Source organism: Narcine bancroftii, chromosome 2, assembly GCF_036971445.1.
Source record: "Narcine bancroftii isolate sNarBan1 chromosome 2, sNarBan1.hap1, whole genome shotgun sequence".
In the NCBI taxonomy this organism is placed as follows: domain Eukaryota; kingdom Metazoa; phylum Chordata; class Chondrichthyes; order Torpediniformes; family Narcinidae; genus Narcine; species Narcine bancroftii.
This window is the reverse complement of record NC_091470.1, coordinates 73,982,652-74,006,481: the sequence shown is the minus strand read 5'-3', so window position 1 is coordinate 74,006,481 and position 23,830 is coordinate 73,982,652. Positions and strand designations below refer to the sequence as shown.

Sequence of the window (23,830 nt, the reverse complement as noted above, 5' to 3'; positions counted from 1 at the left end):
AAATAATTTAATGCATTCCCTCTGATCTTATTGAGGGCTTCATGTTACAGCACATCTCTCTGCTCTTGTCACTAGAAAGGTAAATCTTCACTTTGATCCATTCTGAAGAGCTAAAAACTGAAAAACTCTGCAACCATCACTTGATGGAATGATTTCCTCTCACCATTATTTAACAGCTGCTGCATTAAAGTAATACATTTATTAACTTAAGTTCTAAACTTCAATAAAATATTGAAAACAAATTTGCTGGGTTAAATTTATTGCACCATTTTAGAACCTATTTATCCATTGATTACCCAATTCTAATTCTCGTTATGGAACAATAGGGCTTTTGATGGCTTTTATTCAAAATTTCTGTTTCAAATTAGCACGATGATAATATGAATGGCAGGAAACGTAGAGAATAGATTGTGAGCCACCTGCTTGTACGCACCTTCTTTACATTGTTAGGGTTTTTCATCCTTCGACATTTCCTGATATCCATTTCTGTGGTGTTCACACAGCCAGGCTACAGGAGGAGCAATAAAGGAGGATTTTATTAAAAGAATTCACGAGAGTAAATGACTATTGGACTTCCCATTGCACATTGCATTTCAATTTTCTGTTATTATCTTTGCCAATTTCCTCACCTCTGCAAACTGTGAGGACATATCTCTGCAACAGATCATTACCCCGCCCCCCCCCCCCCCACCCCCATGGCCAACATTGATATAAAAAAAAACTGTTGACACTGAAATTTTGAAATAGAAACAAAAATGCAGATGTTAATTGGTTTATTTTATTTTATCTTAACCAAATGTGTGGAAACTACCAAGAGCATTCCAGTGAAAACTTCTGTTAATGGATAATTACAATGCTGGTTTTTTTCCCCTCTCTCCAAAATGATCAGGATTGGTAAGTTAATTAAGTGTTACTGGGCTACACAGGTTTCATTGGCTGGAAGGGCTTTCTATCATGCTGTATCATTAAATTATAAATCTTATTAAGAGGTGGAGAAGGCTTGAAGGGCCAAGTAGTCTCCTCCTGCCCTGAATTCACATGATCATTGCTGTAGATCCAAACTGCTCATGCTTACATTTTATTCGTAGTTTGAAAGCCACACATCTACGTTTCTGAAACAGAGTTTGGATTGAAATCCTTACGACGACACCATATAGTCAAATCAGTTATGGTAAAATTCAGATATACTCACAACAGGTCGATGGACATCCCAGAAGGCTCTTTCTTGACTGTCTAGGATCTTGCGTTCTGTTTTATCCTTCTTCCTGTCAATTCTAAAAGAAGATGATATCAACTTCCAAAGGAAACTCTGCAATTACATGACTGTTGTTGCTTGGTTGCACTTAAGCCTTGCAGAAATAACAGATTCTGAAGTTCAATTGTGTTTCTTCTTCTCAAAGGAAATTCCTCTTTGTGATGAGTAATGAAATTGTTCATATACCTTGTTAACCACTCCCCCTTTATCTTCAACACCAATTACATCATGACTACGTTCTCCATTACCCAAGGTAGCACATATGAGTTCATTTGACCATTCGAAGAGTTATGCCAGTCCAGTCAAAATGAATTGTGCAGAAAAAGATGGGTGAAAGCTTGGGTGCTGACCTAAGGCTGAAATGATAATATTGTTTCTCTATTCAGAGAGTATTTTCATCATTTCTGTTCATTGTTGCTCTTGAAAAACCTAGCTGATAGCGCTACATTGAGAATGACATGGATAGTGTACGCCAACACGGACAGCAAACTTGACTCACCCTTTAAGCAAGAATAATCCTTCCTTACTATTCCTAATACAAAATAACTTGAGTTCTTCCAGAAGAGAATGTAATCGCTAATGAATCCAATATTGGGGTGTCATGGTTAGTGTTAGTGGTTAGCTCAATGGCTTTACAGCGCCAGCAGTTGGGACTGGGGTTTGAATCCGGCACTGTCTGTAAGGAGATTTTATGTGTCTGCATGGGTTTTCCCTGGGGACTCGGGTTTCCTTCCGCCATTTAAAACGTACCGGGGAGCAGGTTAATCGAGTGCAAATTGGGCAGCATGGACTCATAGGCCGAAATGGTCTGTTACCATGCTGTATATCCAAATTTAAATAAATAAAATATAGAATATCCTAAGTACCATTGTGGCATCCGAGGAGGAGGTGTTGGGAATTGAGAGGTGAGCATGGGTGGAATCTGAGGGTGGGGAGGTTGTGCATCAGAGAGCAAGCAGCAGTTGAAAAATAACCCAATAGAATTTCTCATTCACTACGAGCATGAAGAAAGACTTTCAGATAGGCACACGAATAAGCAGGGAAAGGAGGGATATGGATCATGTTCAGGCAGAGAGGTTGTAGAGAGGGGGCAGTGTATTCTTTTTAGTTCATGATGGCTGGTACACGGACGTTGGGGCTATGTCGATCTCCTGTCTTAGAGCAAATCTCAATTAAATGAAGACCCTTCTATCTACCCTGAGAGTTCTCATCTGTGATTCTCATCAAAGTTTAGATCTCCCCTGATGCTGATTACAATCAGGCACTTGTGGAGCTGCATGATGTGGTCAATAAACAAGAGTCGGCCCACCCCGAAGCACTTCAAATCATAGTCGGTGAATTTAACTAGGCCTGTCTCAAGAAAATCCGACCATGAATCTTGGAATATTGATTATCTGAAAGAAACATGCCATGTGGGGAGATGAGGTGATGTTCATCCAGCTCACTTGAAGTTATTTGTGTAGGAGGTCAAATTCAGAGAGGTTGAATGGGCATAGGAAGTTGTGATTCATTGATGTTTTCATGCAAAAAGTCTGCAAAAAGCAAAGTACACATTCAGAACTTTATATGAATAAATAATTTAAAATGCGTCTGTTATAGGTAGCAATGGAGTTGAATTCTGCTAAAAATATTTCCAATTTGGCACTTCTTTGATCTTCACTTCCACTTCTTTCAACTAAGTTCACGGATAATCCTATTGTTAAGCATTCTGTAAGAATATGGGTACAGTTTAGAAAACATTTTGGATTTCACAGGTTTTCTCTTTCAAGTCCTATTTCATCTCATCTTTTTTTCAACCTTCTTTACATGACTTTGTCTTTCAGGAATGGCATAGAGTGGTATTCAATGTTTTAAAGATTTTTTTTATTGACAATAGCTTGGTATCATCAAAACAACTTGCTGAAAAGTTTCTTACCCAATACTCATTTCTTCAGATATTTGAAAATTAGGCATTTTTTTCAATCTCAGATTTCTGGTCTCTCTGGAGTTCCTGATGTGAATTTTGTAGATTAGTTTTTTTTTGGTTTGAAGCTTTCTCGTAAAGGTTTAATATCTATTATTTAAGACAGGCCCCGTGATTTAAAATTAAAAATGCTTGGGAATGGGATTTCAACCTTTCAATGTCAGATAAACTTTGGGATTTAATTGTTACGTGCTCATCAATGCTTACTACAATTTAAAGCTAAATTATCTCATTTTTATCCAGATATAAATTCTTGCTGTGATAGATGTAAGAGAGGAGAAGCTTCTTTAATTCATATGTTCTGGACTTGCCCTTGTCTGTAAAAATACTTGAGAGATGTCTTCCATACTTTATCTTTAATTCTTGACATAAATTTAGAACCAAACCCTTTGGTTACCCTTTTTGGAACAATGGCACGGGATGACGTTCTTTTGACTTCAACTAAATGTCGAACTCTATCCTTTGCTTCTCTTTTAGCTGGACATGCGATATTACATAGATTGAAGAATGCTGCCTCGCCCACTCATGCTCAGTGGCTGAGAGACATTATGTCATATTTAAACTTTGAAAAGATTCATTATTCAATTGATAATTCAGGTATAAGATTTCAAATGTTGTGAGGGGCATTTATGAGTCATTTTTTTAGTCTTTAATGTAATAGTTGACCTCTTTTTCTCTCTGTTTTCATTTTAAGTATTAAGCATGCTTATTATCAGACAACATTGATAAAGATGGAGTTTGGATTTCTATTTAATCAGGTTAAAACTATTAATACGTTTGTGAATTGTGGATCTCTTCATGATTTTTGTATTTTTTTAATGATTAAATCCATTATTTAGACTTAATACTCCATAGTTGCTTTGTTTCGACTGCATTATAATCAAAAATCAATTAAAATATTTTAAAAAGGCAAATGCAGATAATTTTTTTAATCACTTGTGTTCAACCAAGTTCGCGCAAGGTAAATTCACTTCTTCCTTAAGAATTATGGCGTGGGCCTCATATGAAAGGTCTACTGACCTAGTGGTGAGGGTACACCCAATGAAACAGGCTCCCAAAATTCTTGTGGAGCAGCAGCCATTAGCAATAGGACCATTGCATGGAAATAAATGTAACTCTTAGCAAATAATTGCAAGGGAATGTCCATTGATATCACTTACCATTAAGAATTGTCAGCTTATAATACTGTCCTTAAAAATTGGTCCGGGAGAGAAGGGAGATTGATTTGCATATCTGCTATTGGTTTCCTATCAATACAATATAATGCAAGGAAATATAAGCTGTAGTTAATGGTTGGATAAAGCTAATATACTCGGGACAAGCTCAGCTGAATGCTGTTGGTAAAATATCTTATTTGGATTGCTGAAAAGATGAAGTTCTGAAAGTGTCCATCATTTTCCAGACTTTGTATCAAATTACGTTAATGATGTCTTAAACTGTACACATGAATGTGAGGTTCCCAGTGATTTTTTTTTGCTTTTTGTCCCCCTTTAGCTCAACAGGGAGGGCCAGCCAAACTACAAATACTTTCTAAAAATCAACTGGCAAAGCTCCAGTTGGGTCAGGGCATATCTGGAGCAGTTTTGGATCACAGCCTGGTTATTAACAATTAAAACCATGTTCCAGGCTTGGATCATATTTGGGTAATGCTTCTGGAGATCACACACGTGGAGAAAAGCCCTGTTATTTTCTTCTTTATTTTTTCACTTTATACATTCATTAATTTGAGAATTACGTACTTAACTTGGGCCTCTGCTTGCATAAAGATGAACTCCCACTTTCTTGCAAATGCTCTTTGCAACCTGGCCAAATTTTCCTGCAGAACGAACAGCTTTGTGTTATTACAGAAAACAGGTTTCTGCTTTTTATGACTGATTTATGTTAGTGTAAGTTCGAACTGGAATCCATGCTGCAGTTTTCAAAATAACTGATTAGTATAGAACATTGCCCATTATAAAATTAGTATACCTACGGCTTCATAATCTGCAAGTTCCAATCTTGCTTTATTCTGCATTGTCCGCTTGCACAGGTAGATGGCTGTGATGGTGAAAAAAATGAAACAATTATTTACCCTCTTTAAATATTTAAACCCTTTCCAAAATAATTTCACTTAATTTGATTTTTATTTGAGTTACATCAATGGCACATTGTCTTCCTGCCATTCACTTCTACCAAGAAGATAGGGTGTTTAAGTTTTCTAATACATCTGATCCTCATACAAAGGCCGGGCCTGAAAAAATATGCATTAATTTGCCTGATTTCTAGTTGAAGATGTGAGTGAAAGCAAAAGGGACTCCTCAGTGGTTAAAGGATTGAGGGAATGGGCATTGTCCACTCAGTTCAATGTCTATGAAGCGTTAAGTAAGGGCTGGGTGCGATTTATTTTTAAAAATGCACTTATTTCATTTAGTTTTACTGCTAGATTCTGTTAGTCTCGTAACTTTCATTCACTGTGCTAAAGAAGCGGTATGAACAGCTCCTTTAGCCAAATGGGTACAGGAGCATCAAAATCAGGACAGCCAGGCTAGGAAATGGCTTCTTTCTGCTGTCTGTGAGATTGATAAAGTGTCTTGCAACTGAGTAAATTCTTCCTAAATATTTATGTATATTTATTTTAGATTATATATTTATGTATATATGTGATTATGATATGCTGTGTGTGTGTGTGTGTGTGTGTGTGTGTGTGTGTGTGTGTGTGTGTGGGTGTGTGTGTGTGTGTGTGTGTGTGTAATGTGTGGTTCAGAGAAAAGCTGTTCCAACTGGTTGTACGTGTACAGTCAGGTGATAATAAACTTGAACTTGAGGTAATCAGTTGAGATTGGTTAACTAAGGGAAGCTGTGATGTAAAATTAGTGACACCTAGGAATAAAAGACAGTAGCTTCTGCCAAAGCAGAGTGGTTTGCAGCACAGGTGCAGTACTCAGTTTACTGGTTGTGGATTTTCAGAAATCAGCTTTGGTGAGGAAGATCCACGGTGCAGCTATATTTTAAAATTATTAAATTAATTATTATCATATGTAGGGTAGGATACATCACTAATCTACTGAATGTGAGAACTGCTGGAAACCATTGAGATCCTCAGTGACAGGAAGTGCTTGCAGTTTAAAGGACATTGGTTTCGAGTTATGAGCCAGAATCCAGGATAGGAACACTCGTATGTCGCAGTTGGGAGGAAATTTATTTTCTTCCTGGGGCTGGTCGCGCCCCATGGTTTCTCTACTGCAGAATTGGTCAATTACAAGCGAAGCAGGTATGGCAATCTCGGAGTTTTCTCAGGCAGAGCCTTAGTCTTTGTTCTTGAGCCAGTGTGGAAAAAAAACGAGACAGCTGGATAGATGAGCAAACCGGCATTGTGGGCTAATCAAACTGGAGGCATGAAAGCAAAATGCAGAAATGTTTGAGAACTCGCTAGTTGGAAGGATAAATATTACTTTCTGCATCAATGAGAATGAATCGCAAAGGGAGTGTTGGCTGCCTAGTGCCAGGTTTAAATTTGTCTTTTTGCAGTTGGGGTGGAAAGAAAAAGATCCAGTTGTTATGGTGAAAACCTACAAGATGGGTTGGAAGGCAATTCTCTTGAAGAAATACAAGCCAATAGGTTCCACACGCATAATATTTACTACCAAGGGCATAGGCACATAGGGACACCATTACCTGAACATTCCTTGTCAAGTTACACATCATCCTGACTTGGAAATATGTTGGCAGTCTACCTTAATTTCTGGGTCAAAATCCTCAAATCCCTCATCCAACAATGGTGTAGGAGTCCCTTCACCAGAAGGACAGCAGCAGATCAAGAAGATGGTGCACCTCCACCTTTTCAAGGGCAACCAGGGATGGACACTGAATGTTATTTTTGTCATTGTTCCCTAGATCTTGAATAAGAAATCAAGCAAGTATAATGACCATGGCCCATTATAGATTGGGATTGGGTCAATAAAATCAGAAAGCTGAATGTGTGGCTCAACATTGATATAGGAGAAGTTGGCTTTATTTCTTCAGGCACTGGTATGTTCAGTGAGGAAAGAGGCACCTGTTCCACTGGGATGGGCTTCATTTGAATCAAGCTGGGATTTCCAAGCTAGATGAGGACCAAATTTACTGCAACCTGTTTTGCTGATGCAACAAAGCTGGGTTCCAGTATGAATTTTGAGGAAGATGGAGAGTCACTTCAGTGAGGCTTAAATAGGATTAGATATAGAGAGCAAACTTAAGTTCGCTATCTTGGAGGATCTTTCCTGGACTCAACACACTAATTGAATCACAAAGATGCCACGTTAGCACCTCAACTTCCTCAGGAGTTTGCGGTGATTTGTTATGACGTCAGAGAGCCCAGCAAATTTCTACAAGAAGTGTGCTGACTGGGTGCACCATGGTCTGGTATGAGGACACTATTGGCCCCGAGCATAAAGCCCGATAAAAAATAGTGGACACAGCCCAGGACCTCACAGGCAAATCTCTTCCCACCATCAAGAACATCTGCAGGGAACACGGCCGTCGGAGAGCAGCAGCAATCATCAAGGATCCACACCACCCAGCACATGCTCTGTTCTCATTGCTTGCATCAGGAAAGAGGCATAAGTGCCACAAGACTTACCTCATCACATTCAGGAACAGCTGCTACCTCTCCACCATCAGACTCCTCAATAACAAACTCAATCAGGGACTCATTTAAGGATTCTTGCTTTTAGACTTTATTAGTTTTTTTTCTCTCTGTCTTGTCAGTTTGTTTATTTCTCTATTTGTTTACATGTGCATGTGGAGTACAATTTTTTTGCACTAATACTTTGTGGTAATTCTGTCTCTGAAAAGAATTTCGGGGTTTTATGTGATGTAAGGTATGTACTCTGACAATAAATCAGTAATCTGACTCAGTGAATGGGACACAAAAAAGCTTAATAGAATATCATATTCTATTGCAAAAAGAAAAGATATTTTATAAGCCAAGGAACTGAAAGGTGTAAGTGTTTAAGCCTCACTGAAGTGACTCTCCATCTTCCTCAAAATTCACACTGGAACCCAGCTTTGTTGCATCAGCAAAACAGGTTGCAGTAAATTTGGTCCTCATCTAGCTTGGAAATCCCAGCTTGATTCAGATGAAGCCCATCCCAGTGGAACAGGTGCCTCTTTCCTCACTGAACATACCAGTGCCTGAAGAACCAGGCTGTCAATGCGGAGGAATCACTGAAAGTTGACACACAGATATGGGATGTTATGAGGAAGGCAAATGATATAATGTCCTTGATTGCAGGTGGATGTATTGAAGGAGATTCCTTTATTGTCATAATACAATATATTGTTTCTGTTTTAAAGGCACAAAGAGGTGCCACACATCTAGTGCCTGTCAAGATGAGAAAGAATAAAAAGAGAGTCCCTTCATAAAAATTGACTATTCGCAGATCCCACTGCTTCCTCTAATGCCGCTGTGCCCTGTGTAACTGTGTGGCCTTCTATCAGTTCCAGCAGTAAATCTATGGTCCAGGCATCCATCTCCCTCCCTGGCTTCTGGTTCTGAAGCCCTGATGTGATGAAGAAACTGTCAGCACCCAAAGCTCTTCAGTTCCTCTGCCGCCTGTCAGCATCTTTATGAATCCTGTCCTTCCTGGAAGCCAGTAGCCGGAACTCATGGCCTGGTATGAGTCCTTCAGCTCCTAAGCCCTTCACTGGTCTGCTGGTGTAAGGTTATCTCACACCCCCTCCTTCCAAGTTGGGTGGGAGGGGGTGGGAGTATATACACACTCTGTTTCCCTGCCCTGATCTGCTGCTCCCCTTGAGTCTGCAACTCTCAAAATTAGGGCTGCTGGTATGGGTGCTGTCACCTTGGGCATGGACTTCCATCAGCTTTGATGTAAAAAAAATGACAACAGGCCCATTCCACTGGCAGTTTAAACATGTACATATTCATCACTGGGACGGGCAGACAGTGTGACCCCTCAGAGGACGGATGATCTGCCTCCGCCCCCCCGCTCCTCCCAGGTCCATAGCAGCAGCAGCACCATTATCTTAACCCGATATTATACAAGAGTAAATAAATACTTTACGGCAATTACCCAGGGACATGGTGAGTCTGCACCTGGAATATAATGTACTTCAGTTCTCCCTACCAGAGGAAGAGAGTGCAACAGAGATTCTCCACATTGTTTCCTGGGATGGAGGGTTGTCCTATGAGGAAAGATTAAGTAGATATTTGAGAGGAGAGTTATATAATAACTTCACAGGGGTTCACAGAATATATAAAGAAATAATGCTGGGATGCCTGCATCCTGCAGTCACAGCCTCAAAACATGGGGGTGCAATTGAATTTATAAGATTGTATTGGAGACTTGGCAGCTCAAAAAACTAAATGCAATACACTGAAACCTCGTTAGAACGTGATTCATTAATCCGTGGAATCGCTTATAGCGTGGGTGTCTGTGGACCCCAAACTTTGCAAATAAGTTGATTAAAATTCAGAATACCGATATTAAAATCACCGCAATTCTTTCATTGAAATTGTTAGTTATAGATAGTGGATCCTTCAAAAACTGGTAATATTTGGGTTTGATTATCCGTGGGCACTCTGAAATATATGCATTTGTTCCGCGACTCGGCTGTATGAACTAGCGCTTTCTGACGAGGTTTTGCTGTATTAGTCTGTCTCTTCTGAAGATGGAGTGATAATCTCGTGGATGTGAGAAGTTGTTTGTTAAATGCTTCATCCTGTGCTACCTTTTTATTGATCTCACTGTGTACATAGTAATACTGAATATCTGTATATATTGTTGCTGACGTGGTTCATGGTGAACTGTTAAATAAAAAAGTTATTTAAAAAAAAGAATGAGTTATATAGCTGTGAGTGGAATTAGTGTCTTGATTTATAGCTATTTGATAATAAACTGTGTGCTTGATTAGCTCCACTTTCACAAATTTTCATGCACAGAGTCCATGTATTATTTATTCCTCATGAGTGCAGTGTCACTTTTAAAGTTGGCAAGGTAAAATTTGAAATTTAAGGGGAGGAAACTTACTTTTATATACTTCTACAATTTGTGGGTAGAGATGTTGAATAGGAGATAGAAATTCATCACATTAAAAGCAATTAAAGTTGTTTAATTTGTCATGCTTTGAAAAAAAACTGCATTTGCACTGAATAGCTTGTTTCTTTCAATAAAAAAAATGAATGAAGCTTAAAGTTTAGAGTTGGAATATTGCATATTCTCACCAATGGATATAGCTTAAAACATACTGCTGAAAATCGTTTTACAGCATGGAAACAGGCCTTTCGGCCTAAATTGTCGTGCCATTCAAGTTGTCTACCTAAGTTAGGCCCATTTTCCTGTGATCAGTCCATATCTCTCCAACACTTCCCTTTTCACGTACCTGTCTAAGCATTACAATTGTACTCGCCTCTACTACTTCCTCCTGTAGCTCATTCCATTCACCCCGCCCCTGTGTGAAAAAAGATGCCCTTCAAGACCCTTGTAATTGTATCCCTTCTCACCTTAAACCCAAGACCTCTAGTTTTGTACTCCCCTCCCTTCGTTTTAGATTCTCCTACCATGAACATTTCAAATTATTTCCTTAGTTTGGTAAAGTAACCTAGGTAAATATTTCATAAATAGTTATTGCTTAATTGATTTAGCAATGTATGATAATGATATGTTATATTGTTAGATTTGCTGTTGTGTCAATGAGAGAATTGATGAAACACTTCAACTGGTCATCTTATATGTTTGATCAAAACGAGATGAACAACAATGCCCTCAATTTAATCGACTAGAAACAGTCTGTAACTCATGATTTTTATGCAGTCACTGTGGTCTCTGACATTTTTATTATATTGGCTTCAAGATTCTCTGATCAACAATCCCTTTTCAGCTCTTCAACCACATGTAGAGAGGGTTCTTCAAGAAGGGCGGCACAATTATCATAGTGGTTAGTGCAACATTATTACAGCGCCAGCGACAGGTTCAAATGCAGCATTCTCTCAGGAGATTGTATGCTCTCTCCGAGTCTGGATGCTCTGGTTTCCTCCCACCCTTCAAAAACTACTGTGTTGCAGGACAATGGGTTGTAGGAAATGGGCAGAAGAGACACAAATGTTACCATGCTGTATATCTAAATGAAATTCAATTAAATTTTTAAAATAAATTACATTTAAAAATTATTAAATTTAACAATTAAATAAAAAATGTAATCACAAGGTTATAGGTCTGAATGCACCATGCTCATTTTTCAGTTATTTTGTGGGACATTTCTGATGTTCAAATTCTTCTTGTGTATTCTCTATCCATATACCTTCAAAAGATGCTAACGGAGTTTCATGGGTTCTCAAAGTCCACAACCCCAAGCAATACAGAGTGTATAGCAGTAAGTGGTCTTGGCGCAGGTGATTAATAGGCAGTAAAAATATTATTTGCTGCCTCTACTTGTATTGGCCAACATGACTTTGCTAGTTTTCCAGTGTAATATGGTCTACAGGCCCAGGACTAATTTAAGAGACAGGACCTTTCAATTCTTAGTTTTTAAGATACTTCACAGGGAATTCGAATGCCATATTTTCAATTGAAAATAATTTTAAACATGTTTTGCCCTTGAGGTTAAGCGATATGATTGTTGGAAAAGCTAGGATTTTTAGGTTTTATTTACTTTGCGCTCTTGCATCTCCTGTTGATTTGGAATCCAATCTAACTCTAGCGAGAAGCAGTGTTAGCAATTGGGAAAAGGAAGTTCCATCTTGGACTTAGTCCAAGAGCTAACGGATTTACAATGAAGTATTTAAATGCCAATATGATGAAAAATTACATCGTGTTGGTGTGAATGAAATCATATTTGGCATTAGATGATTGTATGAGTGGGTTAGAAGAGCTTAGAACTGAAAATGCCTGCAAAATATGGAAATAATTAACTCCTCCATTTCTATATCTCTCATCATTATTGAGAGCAAAGTTTGATTTAAAAGGTCATAGAGGGATGCAGCATGGAAACAGGCCCTTCAGAATATATACTGACCACCATGCATCCACTTTCACAGCAATCATATCTTAACTCTTACCTAATCTTACCTGCCGCTGTGAATATCTTTTTATGTTTATTATCAATTCTTCCTTTAATGCCTACTATTGGAGTTGGTGTATCTTACATATTTGACTGGCTGTAGTAAGCTAGAAATTTGGTGTGTCTGCACACTGTACTTAGGTATATGAAAATAAACTCTCATTACTCATTACCCATTTTATTCTCACCACAATTTCATCAACTCTTTGCAGATTAGGAGTCATGGAGCACTGAAACAAGCCCTTCACCATAGTTTGTCGATGCCAACCAAGTTGTCTCCCTAGGTTGGTCCCATATGCCTGTATTTGGCATATATCCTTTAAACCTTTCCTATCCACATACCTGCCTGAATGCCCTTTAAACATGACAGTTGTAGCCTCTACAATGTCCTCTGAGAGTTTGTGTCTTTACCCACCATTCTGTGGGGAAGGAAAGAGTCGCCTCAAGTCCCTTTAAAATTTTTCTCTTTCACCTTAAATTTATGCCCTCTAATTTTATACTTCTCTATCCTGGAAACAAAGACCATGACTAATGATCTTATCTATGCCCTTCATTATTTTGTACACCTCTACAATACCACTCCTCAGCCTTCTATACTCCAGGGAAAAAGTCCCAATCTATCCAGCCTCTCCATATAACTTAACCCCACCAGTCCCTATCATATTCTCATGAATATTTTTTGCACACTTTCCAATTATAGCTGGTCTCACCAACATGGCATCCCAACTCCTGAACTCAATGGCCTGTCTGATGAAGGCAAGCATGCCAGGCACCTTCTTTACTTATATATCTACCCTGTTTTGCCACCTTCAAGGATCAATGTATTCTTATGTATCTCTCTCTCTCTCTCTCTCTCTCTCTCTCTCTCTCTCTCTCTCTTTCTCTCTCTGTTCTACCACACTATTCGGGTGCTACAATTTACTGTGTAATTCCTGCCCTTGTTTAATTTATAAAAATGCAAAACTTCACACTTATCTGAGTTAAATTCCATTTACCCTGGTCAACTTCCTCAGTGAGTCGAGATCAGTGGTTTTCAACCTTTTTCTTTCCACTCATTCTGTAATCCCTATGCCATCGGTGCTCTGTGATTAGTAAGGGATTGCCTAAGATGGTATGTGGGTGGAAAGAAAAAGGTTGAAAACCACTGATCTCGATCCTTATTTAATCTCAAATAACATTCTTCACTAATTTTGGTGTCATCCACAAGCATACTATACTGTCATCAAGCTAACTATACTGTCACCAAAGTTGTTGTGACAGTGGACCTAGTACAATTTTTGTGGAACACCACTGGTCACAGGCCTCCAATTTGAATAACAATACTCCACTACTACACTCTCACTCCTTCCATCAAGCCAATTCTGAATCCAATGGCCAATCACTATTGATCCATGTGATCAGACTTGCTGGATTTGATTACCATATGAGATCTAATCAAAGGCCTTGCTAAAATCCACATAGAAAATATCCAGTATCCAGTACCAAGCTCTTCATCGATCTTCTTTGTCACACTTCAAAAATCTCAATCAAATTTGTGAGACACTACCACTTGGGACAAGTTATGGTGGGGACTGGAGTACATAAGGTAAACTCACACAGTCTCAGAATGGACCTTGGGGAGATGTAAACTCCACACAGATAGCATCAGAAGTCAGGGTTGAGCAGGTCAGTGAAGGTTTGGAGAATGTTAAAATTGGGGTGTTATTTCTGAGGGTTGAGAGTTACAACCATGATCAACTGACTCATTGCAGAAATATGCTCCTAGAACGCTTCCACCAGCATTGTCTCCGCTCCATCCTCAACAATCATTGGAGTGACTTCATCCCTAACATCGAAGTACTCGAGATGGCAGAGGCCGACAGCATCGAATCCACGCTGCTGAAGATCCAACTGCGCTGGGTAGGTCACGTCTCCAGAATGGAGGACCATCGCCTTCCCAAGATTGTGTTATATGGCGAGCTCTCCACTGGCCACCGTGACAGAGGTGCACCAAAGAAGAGGTACAAGGACTGCCTAAACAAATCTCTTGGTGCCTGCCACATTGACCACCGCCAGTGGGCTGACCTCGCCTCAAATCGTCCATCTTGGTGCCTCACAGTTCGGCAGGCAGCAACCTCCTTTGAAAAAGACCGCAGAGCCCACCTCACTGACAAAAGACAAAGGAGGAAAAACCCAACACCCAACCCCAACCCACCAATTTTCCCCTGCAACCACTGCAACCATGTCTGCCTGTCCCGCATCGGACTTGTCAGCCACAAACGAGCCTGCAACTGATGTGGACATTACCCCTCCATAAATCTTCGTCCGCGAAGCCAAGCCAAAGAAAATGTAATAATTTAAGCAATTATTTCTACATCTACAATATTTATTCCTGTTCATTAAAAATTCTACCTTCAATAATCTTTAGTATTGCCTTTTGAGGATAACCTTCACATTTCACTAATTAGGCTGGGGATGGAAGAATTGGGATCAGGTTAATATTCCCAATCAGTGACATTCCTTATGTTCTACCTGTTTTCATAACCATTTGGAAACATACTGAAGTGGAAAAAATCTGATGTTGTTTCCCAGACTTTGTGATCTAGTCGAATGATTTCCCACCCTGAGAAAGTAATCTCCTAAAGTTTGTCCTTTTGAATATTTTGTACCAAATAGAAATGAGTTAATTATTGGCTCAGCAGGTTTTGGAATGAATGCCAGCAATTCTGTGTGTAATTGTTCTCATTTCCCCAGACAATTATCAAGATGCTTGGGACTTTTACACATGTAACTGGAAGTTATCAATATCCTGTGGAGTCCAAATCGGTAAATTTTCTAAGTTCCACTGGTGGAGGGGAAGCTGTCTGCAGTTTTCTTACTTTTGGGAGTAATGATCATTTAAGATGCATCAAGATTAACCTGGTATCAGTGCAATGGCTGATCCTTACAATGGAGAGGGATAGTTTTGAGGGCGAAAGAGTTATTTCTGGAATTACTGTCTTTTTTTTGGTTAATTGAGGTTTTTTAATTATTTTTGTGCTTTAATTTTCTTATTTAAAATGTGTTTTGATTACTTTATTTTATCTTTTAATAGCTTTTGCATATTTGTGAATGTTAGAAACAAAAAGAAACTACAGCTCTGACAGTGGGTTCAGCGTAGGCGCATGGCTTAATTGCCCATTGAACCTTTTCAGTAGGTGGGGCTCGTGAGATACAGCAAGATGATTAGATTTACACTCAGAAGTTGTGTTGTGAAGAGCCTTGATGATGAGTTGACATGAACCCTCTTAGCACCAAACTACTGCCAGCAAATTGACTGCAGTTCTCTGTAAGTGTGGACGACATCTTGCAAGCAGGATGTGAACGGTTCAGGAAATTCCAAACCAAAAATTAATCAAAACATCAAACACAATTTAAAAAGATTTAGAGCTTCCAGAAGTGAAGGGCACATGCATTGATTGCATTGTATTTGAAGAAGAAAGGAGAAAGAAAATGGCATCAAGGGGTAGATTGTGAAGGCCATGGTTTGGATGTATTCACCATTCAAGCTGAACCAAGTGCTGGGACGAGCAGTCACGCCAGGTCCAAACCTTAAGGAAGAGTTGGAGGGCTTTTTAGCTACTGCTTTCTATCCCTCGACTTTCTCGTGAAGGTGGAGCCCAGCATCTCATTCTCTGAGCACATTAATGCCTTCTGGACTCAACTTGTGCTTGACATATTCAGTTTTCGCTTCTTTCTCGGTTGCCAGCTGTGGGTACTGATCCTGAGAGTTTCACGCAAACTTCACGAACTCTTATTTTGTTTCTTCATTGTGCTGTTTCCAGCCATTTTAACTTTACATTAGATTAACAACTGACATTTAATCTCCTCTGCCTTCCAGTATATTTTATTTCCATGTTTCCTAATGCCGTAGGAAGCCTTTTTGGTCCGTTGTGTCACTGATAGATGAAAGAACAATCCCATTCCCTGCTAACCCCCCCCAACATCATATTTTTCCCTCAACTTCATACTAGGGGCTAATTTAAGTGGGCAATTAACCTCACACTCTTTTGGAATGTGGAAAAAGCCTGGAAGAAACCCATAGGGATAACATGCAAACTTCACACATGTAGCACCAGAGGTGAGTATTAAATATAGGTCTCTGGAGCTTTTGAGGGAGTAGCTCCACCAGCTATTTCACTGTGCTAATCCCTTCTCAGAATCTAATGGAGAATTTATTGTCATAAACACGTCACAAAATTGTGCAGCAACATAAAGCAAGTTGATGACTGTGCTTCATTGTCTATTCAGAAATTTGATGGCAGAAGGGAAGAAGCTGTCCTTGTGCCGCTGGGTGTTTGTTTTCAGGCTCCTGTTCCTTAGTCTCAATGGTAGCTGTGTGAAGAGCGTCCTTGAGGATAGGGACGGCTTTCAACCTGCTCCAGTTCTCCTCCCTTGCGATAAAATGTCATTGACAGGAAACATTCACTTTGTGTTGATGCTGCCCAACCTTCACGGACCTTAGTTAATTATAGAAGACAATAAACGATACACTTACCATAATCTGTGTTTTCTGGCTCCCAGCAGTTTGATGGCCAGAAGTATGGAGCCTATAATGAAGATTTATTTGTTACTGCACTGAAGCTGACAACGCCTGAAGAGATCAAGGAGCCTAGGTACATGTTTACTAATGAAACCCAGCCTACAGAAGATTGGAGAATAACTTCAGTTTATTTTTATTTCAATTGACCATTTACATAACCCTGCTACCCACAGAAGAAAATATGAGGATATACCAATAAATATTCTCCTGCTGTGAGCTGTGAATAAGTGAAGATAAAATATACTTTGAATCCATGATGCCATTTTAATCTTCCTCCTGAGCATCCTTCTCACTTTATGACCCTTATTTTGCAAAACCCCAATGTTAGGGTTCTTTGTCCACAAGGTACATTTTGATTATTGGCCACATCAATACAATTTGATGAGTTTGATTTTATGCTGCAAGACAATTTCCATCTTCAAAACTGAAAGAAAAGATTGAAATTACCAACCTGCAACAGTCCTATCTTCCACATAACCCAGCACCACATATGAACTGTCAAAGCAGCTTTTAATTAACTGCATTTGCCAATGCTTTCCACCCGTATTACTAAGGAGCAAAGAGCAATTTACCATGCTACAGGGTTTCAGGTCAATATTAATTGTGCAACTGCAAGTCTCCAAACAATAAAATTTCTCTGAAATGCATATTTTATGGAGATTTTCCACTTTGATGATTTGGTTCAGTGATTCTAGTCTACTACCTTGGAGAACAGAAATTATTCACCTGGAAGAAAGAGAAACATTCTGATATCCCTATCTGCTGGATAGAACCCTTTTTTTTTTAAATGGTGTTTCAGGTACATGGATCTTGGAAATTATCACCTTCCAGTGTCAGTTCCAAGGTATGCTCAGCCACTGACCCTTCAAAAGTCTGTGATGTCATGAGGAGATGCCTACCTACTGCTTAACTCCAACTCCACACCCTTCCACAACCCCACTCCTGTCCTCAATGCAATACCCTTCCATAACCCTGTACCCTTCCACAAACCCACACCCTTCCACAAATCCAAACCCTGTCTCAACCCCACACCTTCCACAACCCACACCTGAACTAACCCCACACCCGTCTCAATTCTACATCCTTCCACAACTCCACACCTGTCTCAAACCCACACCCTTCCACAACCCCACACCTGTCTCAAATCCACACCTTCCATAACCCCACACCTGCCTCAACTCCACACCCTTCTACAAACCCACTCCCCTCCACAACCCCACACCCATCTCAACTCCACACCCTTCCACAACCCCACACCCTTCCACAAATCCAAACCCTGCCTCAATCCCACACCCTTCCACAACCCACACCTGTCTCAACCCCACACCCTTCAACAACACCACACAGCCTTCCACAAACCCACAACCTGCCTCAACCCAAACCCCAACCCCATACCCTTCCACAACCCCACTCCCTTCCACAACATCACACCTTCCTAACCCCACACCCTTCCACAACTCCACATCTGTCTCAATTCCACATTCAAAACCCACACCTTTCCAAAACTCAAACCCATCTTCAACTCCACACCCTTCCACAATGGCACCCTCAACCCCAACCCCACACCTTTCCACAATCCCACTCTCAACCCTGCACCCTTCCTCAATGCCACACCCTTCCTCTATACCACCCCTCAACCCAAACCCCACACCCTTCCACAACCCCATACCTTTCCTCAACCATATAATGGTTAGCACAATGCTATTACAGTGAAGTGACCCAGGTTCGAATCTGCCAGTAAGGACTGTGTATGTTCTCGCCGTGACTACATGGATTTTCCCTACGTGCTCCAGTTTCCTCCCAAATACCAAAACATAAAGGATTGGAGGGTTAAATGGGCAGTATGGGTTTAAATATCTGGAATTTGCATCAACTGTGTTGGAAATAAATTTTGTTATTTTAATTTGATAACTCCTTCACCCTTTGGTGAAAGAAAACACTATTTCCCTGCTATCTTGATGGTTTCCTGCCTAAGATGTGGAGGAAGAACATTAATTAGCTGCTGAATTTTTGTGCCACGGTATTAAGCAAGCATTGGCAAATGAGCCTTTCTACTTAAAGAACTTGGTGTAGAGCAATGCAGCCCTGATAAAGGCCCCTTGACTTAATTCATCTGTGCCATCCAAGTTATCCATCTGAGCTAGTCCCTTTTGCCTGTGCTTGACCCTTATTCTTCTTAACTGTTCCTATCAATGCACCAATCCAAATATTTTCCAAATGTCATAATTTTATGGCCGTGGATGGCATGGCTAACGTAGTGGTTAGCACCATGCTGTTATAGAGCCAGCGATCGGGACCAGGGTTTGAATCCTAGAGTTTGTACTTTCTCCCTGTGTCTGTGTGGGTTTTCCCCGGGGGGGGGGGCGGGGGTGTCCAGTTTCCTCCCTCCATTCAAAATGTAGTGGGGGTGTAGGTTAATTGGGTGTAATTGGGCGGCACGGACTCATGAGCCGCAAGGGCCTGTTACCTTGCCGCACGTCTCAATTGAAAACTTACATTTAATTTAAATTTAAATTTAAAATTCTACTGACCTCCACCACTTCCTTTGGCAGCTTGTTTCAGAAGCCTATCACCCTCTGCGAGAAAAGAAATTGTCCCACCCCCCCCCAGATCCTTCTCCTTAAACCTAAACTCTCTAGTTTTAAACTCCCCCACCTTGGGAAAAAAAGACCAACTTTTCACCTTATCTATGCCCATCAAGATTTTGAACATCTCTATAAGTCTTCTATGTTCCAGGGAAGAAATAAGTCCCAGCCCTATCCTGCCTCTCCTTCTAACTCAAGCTCTCCTGTATGGGATTGGGATACAACCTTAGACAGAACGATCACTAATTCTGGAGAACAAGGCATGTCTGCTCACCTGAAATCTGTAAAATGTCCCGTCATCTTTCAGTGTCAGAACGTGATCAGAAATAGGAAAGAGATATCCTTGAGCTGCAATGAGACTCCCTAAGTGTATTGCCTCACCTATGAATAAGCAAAAGGAAAATATATTTTGAATCCATTTGCTACAGCCACTGATGTGATTTAAACAGCATTCCTCCTGAGCACCCTTCCCATCTTATGTCTCCTTATTGCTGTATCCCACTGTTATGCTTCTTTGTCCAACAAGGAACACTTTGACTATTGTCTATCACCAATCCCATTTTAGAACATCTGTTCGATCTCAGAGCATCATTCCAAATGAAAATATATAACTAGAAAATAAGGTGCATATCACTATTTATTCCCATTTTATTTTTTCTTTGTGTGAATCTGATGCTTTTTTCTGAGTAAACAATGAGAAGTTGAAAGGACTAACCAATATCCTTGTAGAGAAACAGTCAGTCAATATTTCGGGTCAGGATCCTTCATGAAGACCTTACCATGGATGTTGCCTAACCCACTGAGTTCTTCAAGCTTCATAGATCCCAGCATCTATAGTCCTTGTGTTTCTCTAATGAATTATTTCGGGTGATTTAGTGTCACTTTGGGGATTCATGTGGGCATGACTGGATGTGCGCCATCCTTGTCTGCCGACGGGATCTCTGTTGCAGAGATGCTCGGAATGATGTCACTCCTACTGCAGTGTTTCCTTGTTGGACACTCCTGGTCAGGTCTGGGAGTCCTGTCAGGCGTGTCACTTACTTACCTTACACCCTCCAGTTATTGCCTATAAACAACACAGAGCTCTCCTTGATTTTTGTCCGGAAGTGAGAGGATATATTTCTCCAGCAACTTTCACGTCAGAGGGAACCTAGCGTAACTTGAATGCTGATCATATATTGGTATCAGTGCCTTGCACACTCTGCATCCAACAAAATGTATACCCGGAAGATAAAATGTGCAATGAATTGGGCACATAAATAATTAAACAATTTGCAAAACAAATGACCAAATTTTAAAAAAAATCCCCTCTTCTATCGCCATTGCAGATGGCACCCTCCAGTGAATGGAAACAATTTGGCACACCATGGCTGGGGAGTTACAATGTGCATCTGTGGTTTGGCCATTCATTGTAAGTACCACCAGGGCAGACCTGCAGGAAAGGAAGCAGCGGCGGCAGGTATTACACGTCCGACTCGTGGAAGACCATCTGTTTTCATTTTCAACCCTCCCTTTTGTGATTACATTTTTATTTTAGAGACATTGCGTTCTTCAGCAAAAATGAATTTCAAAGACATCCACAACTGTTTACCTTTCTGTTTTTTAAAATTTTAAACCTTATCAAGATTATTAGAATATCAAAGTAAATGATGATGGCAGCATTTCTCTGAGCCCACTCTCTAAGTAATGTTTTGGGAATACTGTTTCCAGGCTTCCCATTTAGGAAATGATTAAATACTTGGCAAACAAACCAAAAAAAAAATTCAGCTCCCATCTCCTTTGTATTATGTGCACATTTTGAACTCACTATGCTGAGAACATCTCAGTGGCCAATTCCACACACCACTGCCACACTGGCATGCCTGGCCATGACTTCATATACTGCCAAGTTGATGCCACCTGCAAATTGGGAGAACAATACCTTATTGTCGTGGAGGGTTTGCCTGGTAATTGTTCAACGGTCTCACTGCCTGTGGGAAGGTGCTGTTTTTCAGCCTGGTGGTTCTGGGTCTGATACTCCTGAATCTCTTACCCTATGGGAGTAGCTGAAAGAGGCTGGGCGCAAGGTGATAGGGGTCCTCAAAGATTTTGCGAGCCCTCTTCAAATGACAATCCCAGAGAATCACGTTGATGGCAGGAGGGAGACCCCAATGATCCTGTCTGCGGCTCTTATGGTCCTATGGATTGACCTCCAATTAAATGCTCTACAGCAACCATACCACAACTGTGATGCAGCCAGCCAGGATGCTCTTGGTAGAGCTACTGTAGAAAGGTGGCCAGTAGTCTCGCCCACCTCAGTCTTCTCAGGTAATGCAACCACTGCTGTGCCTTCCTGACGAGTGAAGAGATGTTATATCCACTTCTTAAATGGACTCTGAAGAACTTAGTGCAGTCCACTCTCTCCACTTCTGAACTATTAATGTGTAGTGGGGGGGGGGGGGTGGTGGTGTCATTCCTGGTCCTTTTAAAGCCCACAATCATCTCCTTTGTCTTGTCCACATTGAGATACTGATTGTTACTCTTGCACCATATCACGAGAGTTTCCACCTCTTCCCTGCATTTTGACTCATCGTTGTTGCTGATGAGGCCAGTTACTGTCATGACATCTGCAAACTTGATGACTCTTTTGGAGAAGGATCTGGAGTTGCAGCTGTGGGTCAGTAGCGTGAACAGGAGTGGACTGAGAACATAGCCCTGAATTGCGCCAGTGCTCAGCGTGACATTGCTCGACGTTATGCCGATGACCCGGCCAGACTGTGGTCTTTCCGTTAGGAAGTCCAGAATACACTTACAGAGGTGGATGTTAAGAAGAGAAGATTTACAAATTTACAAGTACCAGATAGAAGGACAATCATCAAGGTAAATAGGCTATTGCTTTTCTTTTTCACAGAAATTAAAGATTGAAGGTGACTTAACAGATTCCTATAAGATTGATAGGGTAAGCATAATGAAAAGATTTCTTCTCATTGGTAAGGGTAAAACGAGGCGCCATCATTCACAAGCTTTTGAGATAGAAGATCCAGTTCTTGTTTTATGGAGAAAAAGCGATGTGCTACAATAATGACAATGTGCACATTCGGAGTTGTACTCAAGAATACTTTATTTGGGCCTCCAGGCCTGACTTTATATGCACTTCTGTTTCCGCTGCTGCCAGCAGATATGATGTCACTGGCGAATGCAAAAGGCTCTTCCCGTGCACAGGCTTTCTCCCCTCGATGAAGGAAGCCCCGCACCATCTTGGGAGCCAGCCTTTTTGCCGATGTGCGACCGCCATTTTGGGAGCTGGTTCGCGTGTCACACTCACTCATTTCACCCTTGAATGAGCTGACTCAAATGTTTCTATTTACTCTTTTGTTTTGAGCTCTTGCATGAAAGGAGGTAGCTTTTATTGCATCAAATCCTGTTAGAATTTTAAACATCAGGGTCTTCATTGAGGCACATCCCTCAATCTTCTGAACTCACAATGAAGTTTGCACAAAAATGTAACCTGTCACCTTTCCCAGAGCATTTGACATCTAATAAGTTTGATCTAATACATTTGAACCTTAGTCAGTATCAATTTATGTCTCCATAATTTAACCCAATAAATCCTAGTATCATTTCACACCTTCAAAGTGTTAGTTTGATGTTCCAACAATCGTTGAGTCCAAAAGAAACAAAACACAAAAAGAAGCCCCTCCGCCCATCGCCAACAGCCCATTTCCACACATCATGCATCAATCTCATTTTTAAAAATTCTTCCCACATCCTCTACCAAGATTCTGCCCCTTACCCACAGTGGCCAATTAACCTGCTAACCTGCATTTCCTTGTTAATTGGTGGGGAGGGGAGGGGGGAACCAGAACACCCGGAGGAAATTCAAGGGGTCGCAGGGAGAACATGCAAACTCCACGCAACTCAGCACCCGAAGTCAGGATTGAACCGGCACTGTAAGGCAATGGTTCTTCCAGCAGTGCTATTGTGCTACCAAAAACTGGAGCACAATTCCGGATGGGATATGGTTAAGCTTACCTTTTCCACTTTTCAATTCTAACTTTTGAAGGGAAGGAATTCTGACATCGGGATATTGACCTGAAATTTTAACTCACTCTCTCCTTCTGCACAGCTACCTGATTTGCCGAGTGTTTCCACTGTTTTGTTGCAGTGAACAAATTAAAGTGATTAGGGTTCATTCAGGTCTTTAACCTGAAACATTAACTCTGTTTCTCTTCCCAACAGAAGCTGCCTGACCTGATGAGTGTGCCAACAATTTCTGATCTTGTTCACTAAGTCTTCATTTTACCAACCTTTCAAATATTTCTGTCTTAAAAAAAATAACTTCCCAAACTTTTAGATACCTTCTATATGTTAAGCAACCACTTACTTAATAGTTATTAATCCAGATTTAAGCTTCCTATTATCATTTTTTTAATGGACTAATCATTTCTTGA

The 23,830-nt window shown here is 40.4% G+C and overlaps 1 protein-coding gene across 8 annotated transcripts in view; it reads right to left on the bottom strand.

Annotated features, from left to right (window-relative positions):
- LOC138753742 (regulator of G-protein signaling 6) overlaps positions 1 to 23,830 on the bottom strand; it is a 125,786-nt gene that overhangs the window by 35,733 nt on the left and 66,223 nt on the right. For 6 of the 8 annotated variants that reach the window (XM_069917096.1, XM_069917097.1, XM_069917098.1 and 3 more), the window contains 6 exons: positions 19,675 to 19,781; positions 16,771 to 16,822; positions 5,191 to 5,255; positions 4,958 to 5,034; positions 1,193 to 1,274; positions 434 to 508 (listed from right to left, as the gene is read on the bottom strand). In XM_069917096.1, coding sequence (XP_069773197.1) covers positions 434 to 508; positions 1,193 to 1,274; positions 4,958 to 5,034; positions 5,191 to 5,255; positions 16,771 to 16,822; positions 19,675 to 19,781 — 458 coding nt within the window. The remainder of the gene's footprint in view (positions 1 to 433; positions 509 to 1,192; positions 1,275 to 4,957; positions 5,035 to 5,190; positions 5,256 to 16,770; positions 16,823 to 19,674; positions 19,782 to 23,830) is intronic. The other 2 variants (XM_069917099.1, XM_069917102.1) reach the window with 2 other exon arrangements.